Source organism: Mixophyes fleayi, chromosome 8 (genome assembly GCF_038048845.1).
Source record: "Mixophyes fleayi isolate aMixFle1 chromosome 8, aMixFle1.hap1, whole genome shotgun sequence".
In the NCBI taxonomy this organism is placed as follows: Eukaryota; Metazoa; Chordata; class Amphibia; order Anura; family Limnodynastidae; genus Mixophyes; species Mixophyes fleayi.
In genome coordinates this window covers 117,380,400-117,389,305 of record NC_134409.1, presented here as the reverse complement: position 1 = coordinate 117,389,305, position 8,906 = coordinate 117,380,400, and the positions used below count along the sequence as shown (strand labels likewise).

The window sequence follows — 8,906 nt, the reverse complement described above, 5'->3', positions numbered from 1 at the left end:
GAGTGTCATCATCATCAGCAGCAGCTATTTATATAGCGCCACTAATTCCGCAGCGCTGTACAGAGAACTCACTTGCATCAGTCCCTGCCCCATTGGAGCTTACAGTCTACCTTCCTTAACATACACACACACAAACCAAGAGAGACTAAGGGCAATTTAATAGCAGCCAATTAACCTACTAATATGTTTTTGGCGTGTGTCAGGAAAAACTGAGTAAACATGTGGAGAACATACAAACTCCACACAGATAAGGTCCTGGTTGGGAATCGAACTCATGACCACAGACCTGGAAGGAAGAAGTGCTAACCACTAAGCCACCATGTTCTAAGTCACATGACCAAAGTGGATAACTACAGTCGGTTTTATTTATCTTTGTTCTAAAATGCTTGACCATCATTTATGCCTTAAATAACTGAAGACTGTAAGGGGAATCTGGAGGGTAAATTTATTAAGCTGCGGGTTTGATAAACAGGAAATGTTGCCGATAGCAACCAATCAGATTCTAGTTATCAAACTCGCAGCTTGATACATTTACCCCCGAGATTGTCTTTATTTCAAGTGTTAACATTTTACAATTCAGCTTTTTTTCTTTTACAATATTTTGTGTGTGCATTAATAGAGGCAAATTCAGTTGTCTGCAATGTTCCAGAAAACATTGCGGACGCGCATTTTTACCAATATTAAAAAGTAAAAAGTAACGCTCATTTTTTATTTATACTTGCTCCTCTATGGGGCGCAAGCAAAAACGAGCATTACTTCTGTAAAAAAAAAAAACTGCACGAGGTGTCTCGCAGCTGTTCCGGAAGCACCTTGCGCGGATATTTTAAGAATTGAATGTGCCCTTTAATGGTCTTTAACTGTGAAGTACACCTAGTGCAAAATGTATTGCATTTAGCGCAGCAACTAATTTTCCCTTTAACTGCCACTACAATATTGTACAGCTACAAAGGCCTTACACTAAATAAGGCAATGCCTCAAAGCAGTTCCCACCCTTTCAGTAGACTCGTTCAACAAAGATAAATCTCTTTTTTTTTTTTTTTCATATGACCACAGGTATCCTGCTTTCTATGAAATAACCCAATAACCACCACACTAGGCCAACTTTGCCTATTATCAAAACCAAAAGTACCTCCCTTCTCCACTGAAAGCCATATTGGGGCGCTTAGGCTCTTAAATCAGGTCAAAACAGGAGCACACCATCATAAAACCAGGCCTGGCTGCTTTCTCCTTGTTTATAATTAACCCTATCTTTAAAATGTCACAGTTTACGTTTTGTCTCTATGTAGAGCTCATTCACACTTGTTGGAGTAGCATTTTTTGATTTACCTGTGGTGTATATACAGATACCTATATTAATACATCACCTGCAAGTGACATTCTTGTGATAATTTCTACTTTCACAATCTACCACAAGTAGCTAAACGCTAATTGGTTGCTAAAGTCCCTGCATCCAATCCACCTGAATTAAAAGTGGTAATTGGTAAATAAACGACCACATTATTATTTAAAATACTAAATGCCACCGCCCCACTTTGCTAATCCAGGTCCTTAAAAAACAATTACACTGTTTTCAACAACGTTGCCAGCATGGAGCAATGTGCCTTGTGCCAAAAACTATTGTTCCTTTACCGACCCCATAAACCACTAAATAATCATATGAAATAAATGCTGCATTTTCAGCAGGATTAGTCTAATAGCATTAAGGGCTTTCTTTCTTTATTTTATTTCCTTGGAAAAAAAAAATTGCTAAATGAGATTACGTATTAGTTGAGTGGTTTTCTACAATGCTGCTAGTTTGACGGGAGTAGTGTCTGTGAAATTGAAAAAAAATTAAGAATAAAAAACAATTTTATACCTTAATGGTTTCAAATAAAAGAGGAGTTAACAGTCTCTGCTCATGTGTTAGAGAAAGTACAGATCTGCTGGCTGGGAAAGATAAGGCAGTCCCTCTGGCTGACCCCCCCTGGTGTCCCATTAGCTGCTAATTACTTGCCAAACAAATAAACAATTAACTCCTCTTGCCTCTTGGTGGGAGAGTCTTCATTGAGATGCTAAGACTTTCTAATGAAAGATTTTAATTAATGAGGTTGTAAATCCGGCCCCCTTGTTAACACGGCTATAAGGAGGGCCACAAGACTGAGCCACAAGCATTCTGGTCTTCTACAAGAGTGGGGGTAATGACAAGTGTATCTTCGTCTGAGAGCAGCCCGAGGATGCCAGCAGATCTCCAGAAACTGTCCTGCCTTGCAGACAACAGACCTTCAACCTGCTCATTTTCCATAGAAAGCATTCTCGGACTTGACAAGAAAAGGAACTTTACCTCGACCGCCAACAGACACTACAGGCCCTGGGTGGATGACTACTGTGGTAGAGGTAAGTCTCGCTATAGTGAGTTAGTCTACTCTACACTTTATCTGTTAGTAGTTAGATGCACATTGCATGAAACCTAATATATATATTGCTTTGCATTGTATTATACTTAATACATTTGCTGAAAAAAAGGGACTGCAATGTGGTCATACTACAGGTGGCTCAGCACCCAGATCTGATAAGTGCTCTGCAACCCTTAGGCCAGATTTGATCTAGTTACTATTCATGTTATCAGGTGTGACATCATTTGTGGTGTAAACATTGATGAGTACTTGTATTATGGTCAGGGTGGGTTGTACTGTTGTGAAAACACAGTTTCATATTTTGATAGTGAATCTGACAGATAGGAACTTTGGCATGTGCCTATCTAAAGCTCAGGCTATAGCAATAACAACTGTGGATTATATATAATTTCAGGAGACATTGATCGACACTGCTGGCGACTCCCTATCATCAGCTATGAAATACCTCTACAAGTTCACACAGTGAGGAATTCGCTGGACAAGGAAACGGCTGCCCGGTATGAAAAGTGCTGCCCGGGAACCGAACGCCTGACTTATAAAAGAGAACTGAGTTGGTATCGAGGAAGAAGGCCCAGAACTGCTTTCACTAGAAGCCAAGTGAGTGTATTTCTATCTTATCTATCTATCTATCTATCTATCTATCTATCTATCTATCTATCTATCTATCTATCTATCTATCTATCTATCGCATATATATCTCATATCTATTTATCTATCTAATATCTCATATCTATCTATCTATCTAATATCTCATATCTATCTATCTAATATCTCATATCTATCTATCTAATATCTCATATCTATCTATCTAATATCTCATATCTATCTATCTAATATCTCATATCTATCTATCTAATATCTCATATCTATCTTTATATCCATATCTATCTATCTATCTTTATATCCATATCTATCTATCTTTATATCCATATCTATCTATCTATATCATGTATATCTCTATCTATTTCATATCTCATAGCTATCTCATATGTATCCATCTAATATCTCATATCTATCTCATATCTATTTATCTCATATCTCATATGTATCCATCTAATATATCATATCTATCTATCTATCTAATATCTCATATCTATCTGTCTTTATATCTATATCTATCTATCTCATGTATATCTCTGTATCTATCTCATATCTCATATCTATCTATCTAATATCTCATATCTATCTATCTATCTTTAAATCTATATCTATCATATCTTATCTCATATCTATCTATATGTCTATCTCATATCTCATAGCTATCTCATATCTCATATGTGTCTATGTAATATCTCCTATCTATCTTTATATCTATATATATCATATCTATCTATCAAACTAAGTAGATCTCTTGTGCTTTAGATTGAAGTTCTGGAGAAAGTGTTCCAACTCAATTCATACCCAGGCATTGATGTCAGAGAAGAACTTGCCAACAAGTTGTCTTTAGATGAAGATAGAATTCAGGTGAGACATTTACATTCATAATGTACATAGAAACAAGTCCATTTTTATCTGCTGTATAAAGTTGTATGACATAGAACCTCATAGTTCCCATGTTGCACATTGTTCTTTAATGTTCCGTTCTTACAGTAATTTAATAATTTAGTAACCTGTCTAGAGACAATTCCATTCCTAAAAAACCCCAGTTATTTCCAAAATTGAGTTTGCTTTGAATTCCTACTTCCTGAATATCTGATCTTTACTGGAACAAAGTGTCTTTCCAGCCTGCATTACTTACAGCACACATTGTGTGCCCCCTTTCCTTGGGGTCCCAGAATATTCTACTATGAATAAATACTTTATTAGAGCATGTATGTCAATTTAAATATTGATTTACTACAGCCATGAACCAACTGGTCTATTCACACTTCTATGCTATTGTCTGCATGATTAGTATTCATGGCCTGATGTCTCACAAGCAGTAGACATCTGCATTCTAACCCTAATTCTATGGAAAGGATATTTACATCCTGTGTTATAGTTTGTAAAGCATTTTACTTTTCGGACTCACATTGGTGTAAAATTGTACATGCAAGTCTGCAGTCATTATATAGAGTGGCTATCTGAAAAATTGCCCATTATTTCTTGTGTCTGAATTACCATTAAAGTGTTATTCTGCTTGGCCAAATTGCCACATTATAACATTTCAACATTATGGGAGAATAATCTGTGATAGTGAAGGAATCTGAAAATGTTCTTAAAATGTCTATGATGGAACTACTATACAATGTTACTCCCTATTCTATGAAAAGAGGGTTTTTTTTTTATTTAAGATGTAAAAATGCCATTTGTCCCTTTTAATCCCTTCATAAGAAAATAAACTTTTCCTATAATGTTTGTAAATTATCTTCAGACAGAATAATTTCCTATTTTCATATGGGGCTGATTCAGGAAGAAAAAATCCATTTAAAAAAGAAAAACTACTACATTACGTGTATTCCATAAAAGTGACATTATGGGGTAAATGTATCAAACTGAGAGTTTTCCGGCGAGTTTGAAAGACCAATTAGATTCTAGCTATCATTTATTTAGTACATTCTACAAAATGAAAGCTAGAATCTGATTGGTTTCTATGGGCAACATCTCCACTTTTCAAACTCGCCGGAAAACTCTCAGCTTGATACATTTACTCCTATATTTTGGATTTCAGGGAGTCACGTAAACTTTTTGCTCATTAACATAAGAGAAGGAAATAGTGATATAACATTAAGTGAGATAGAGTAGATTGAATGGCAATCCTAAAGAAAAATTGAGGCGTAGTTCGGTTCCTCCTCTTTTGTAGATAATCCCTCCTCGGTGTCTGATCTGACCACAAACAGGACCATCAGTGGACAGATGTTTCTTTTCATGTAATCACTAATTTTGGCCTTAATAACCACGTCCTTCTCTCATCCAACCTCCCAGTCCATTCTTAGCATCTGCCTCCACCTCCTAGCTAAATATAATTAACAATAATCATCTAACTATAGTAATTAAACTTTAAAGAAATGTGCAATTTAATCATATTGTTATATTCTACTTTGATCACTTAGTGCAGCCATTATTTACTGTCATTCTAACATATAAATGCAATTTTTTTTAATTCAGATCTGGTTTCAAAACCGCCGCGCCAAGCTGAAGAGGTGCCACCGAGAGTCGCAATTCCTCATAGTGAAAGAATCATTAACTCCGCAAATCCCGGAATAAAGAGACCTTGTTACATGTTACTGTAAAGCTGTAGTGTTGTTCAATATACAACCATAAGTGTAACATTTCATTGTACATCATTTGTTACCCTGGAAAGAGTTGGGGTGGAGGGAAATGACATTTGCACTAATCTAATGACCCCGAGATATTTTATCCCTGTACACTGTTTGGATCGGAAAGGTTTAAGTAAAATATTTTGTAATATAATTATGGAATGTCCATGCACTTTTTGTAAATATACATTTTTAACGGATTTTAATAAATATTTTTGAACATGACGGGACGTGTTCTGAGTTTCAATAAAACAAACGCAAAACTGCTGTTCTAGAAAAAAATTGCAAAGCTCTCAGGACGATAAAGCATAGTTTACACTGGAAACATTTACAATATTAAAATAAAATTACAATTTAAGTTGATTTTGCACAAATGAACAATTACAACGCTATATGTACGTAATTTCTATAATTTCATAGATCAATATGATATCTTAGTTTGCACCACTCATTTCCCCGAGCCTTGCAGTTAAGCTATTGATGTTTGACAGCACAAACCGTTCAATAATATGCTGCAAATATCTTGGAATCAACAGGAACTAATCATAACAGCTGTTACACATCTAATGCAGGTTAGACTGATGGAATGTGCATTGTTTTATGATATGAAGCTGTACAATAGTTTGTCATTGTGTAGTCTGAGACACGGGGCCACACAGGCACCCTGGGCTGGTCCACAACCCCACAGTCACCTACGGCCCTCCTGCAGCACTCACCCCCTACGCTCTCCAGCGCACCCCCTCCTGCTTCAATATCAGGCATAAAGGTAGTTTTCAGGGTCTGTTGATATAGGACCAATTGCCCAATATTGGCAATTAACTAAGATAATGTGTTGTATATATTCCGTTTATTAGTTGGCATTTGGGGCATATTTAGTTTATTGTTGTTTGTGAAACTGATGGATATCATTACTTAGATGGAGAAATGTATAGTAGTAGATACCTTTTATGTATCAAAACAAGAACCAAAACACCAATAGTATTATTAAAATGATACCTTTAACGGTTAACAAGTAAAAAATGCAATACAATTTAGTTAGCTATTAGAGATATGATTTTCAAAATAATTTGGAATATTTTGTTTACTATGATAGATACCCCTTTGTCTACAACCACACGTTTACTGGCTAACACGGTAGAACATTCTTTATTGATATGGTGTAAGAAAGGTTCAGCAATATACTGAACAATGCTGGTTTATCAATGTCACTTAGCAGTTTAACAACTTACAACTGACTTTCAATAAATAGGATTCACTAAGTCACATAACAGTGTTTTCTTAACTGCTTTGTTTAACAATCTTACATGTAAGGATGATGTAAAGCAAACAGAGAAATTGACATATTGTAAAGCACAGAATAACTGCCAGATTAGACTCTCGGGTTAGTTGGTAGCACTTCTGCCTCACAGCACTGGGGTTGTGAGTTCGATTCCCAACCATGCCCTTATCTGTGTGGAGTTTATATGTTCTCCCCGTGTTTGAGTAGGTTTCCTCCGGGTGCTTCAGTTTCCTCCCACACTGCTATCAAAATTGACCCTATTCTGTGTGTGTGTGTGTGTGTGTGTGTGTTAGGAAATTTAGACTGTAAACTGCAATGTGGCAGGGACTGATGTGAGTGAGTTCTCTATACAGCGCTGTGGATTTGAAGGTGCTATATGATGATGATGATTGTAAGAGATTAAATTAATGACACTTTTACAGGGGTGTCTCCAGTGGCCGGAATGTGGGTTGCACTTAGAAAATAAATAAAGATTTACGCAGGGATAACTTTGAATATGACGGCTCGTCCTGGCAAACAAATGACACTATAGATCCCATTTATAACCTATGACAAAGCACCAATTTAAAATGAGCTGCCCCCCCCCTATCCCCACCCCCCACCAACCCTCATCTTCTTGCAACATTGCTGTAACACGTTGAACTATTATCTGAATTAAAATTGCCTCTAATTGCTGAGCATATGTAATTTGTCTGTTAAAGGTTTCTGGGAAAGATACGCATCTTGGAAACAAACACACTCTTGCATTGTAATCTGCTGTAAAATGTTGCATGTGTTTTCCATTTCGACGTATTGAATTATAATTTTATATGATTGAGTTACTGCAACAAGGTCGCCTACGTGACATGGTAGGGGATATTCCAAATGGCAAATACAGTAATTAGTTTAAAAGTATAAAAATCGCTGTTTCGAAATGTATACAATGCACACGCGACGGAAGGGGTTAACCACGTCTAAGCACATTTAATTAGGTTTGCATTAGATGTGTCATTAATGGGCTCACTCCTGGTGATCTGCTCCACTTTGCAGTAACATCGTATTTGTTCTCAGAAATGTCAATGACAAAATTTTGGAACATTGTCCAATTAGTTCTGTAAACATCTTTAGGGCAAGATGCCAAAGGCTCATTACGGCAAAGGGTCCGCACAACTCAGTGCTGAGGAGCAGAGATAAACATGTTTGTTGTGTTCTCGCAACTTTGTGTATTCCCCATTTTTCCCCAATCCTGTTTTTTTGCTAATGGGTTTTAGTTTTGACAAGAACAGGTTATGTGGCTGTGCACACTGTGATGATTAGTTTAGTGAGCATTTAGTTCAATTGCTTAACAATTTGACTAGTCAAACAGATTCCACTATACATTAGTATTATCCCAACCAGCCTTCCAATCTCTGAGCCCCTGTTTTACATGACAGGCTAAACCCTATTCCAGTGGTCTCCAAATACTGGAGTATTTGACACATCGATTTTTTTACTCATATCAGATTTGCTTACACCCTCCTCAGTTTTAAATTCACTCCAGTTTGGTGAAGTTATTACCCCGTGTGTATGGTAATGATGAGACCCTTTCTTTATTGTCTCCACTGAGAGACCTCTGTTGAAGATAAGCAGCCATTATTATCAGCATAAAGTGTAGTTGTCACGATATGACTTTGAGGATGCCGCTGACTGGTATTGACACTACTAGACAGGGAGGCGCAGAGTCTAACGTACCCCCGGTATTCGCCAAGGACCCCGGGAAGAAGGTTTGGGCTTGGCTGCGTGAGGTGACGCAGGTCGTGGTTCTCCCAGCTAGTTGACAGTGCAGCGGGAGAGAGCAGGAATGGTCGTACGGTCCAGGTCTTTAGCCAATTGATAGCGCAGTACACGGGGGTTATCCAGAGGGAAAGTCAGGAGCGAGCCGAGGTCGGAATCCAGGTAGCAATGGAGCCAAAATCGCAGGACAGAGAGAGTGGTCAGGAACAATCCAGGAGTCAGAAACGTAACGGACAACAATAG

The 8,906-nt window shown here is 37.3% G+C and overlaps 1 protein-coding gene across 1 annotated transcript; it reads left to right on the top strand.

The window, feature by feature from the left end:
* The first annotated feature begins 806 nt into the window (after nucleotides 1–806).
* Nucleotides 807–5,857, top strand: HESX1 (HESX homeobox 1). Its single transcript, XM_075184115.1, has 4 exons — nucleotides 807–2,373; nucleotides 2,788–2,990; nucleotides 3,756–3,857; nucleotides 5,481–5,857. The coding sequence occupies exons 1-4, from the start codon at nucleotides 2,178–2,180 to the stop codon at nucleotides 5,577–5,579; spliced, it is 600 nt and encodes a 199-aa protein (XP_075040216.1). The 5' UTR covers nucleotides 807–2,177; the 3' UTR covers nucleotides 5,580–5,857.
* Nucleotides 5,858–8,906: the final 3,049 nt, after the last annotated feature.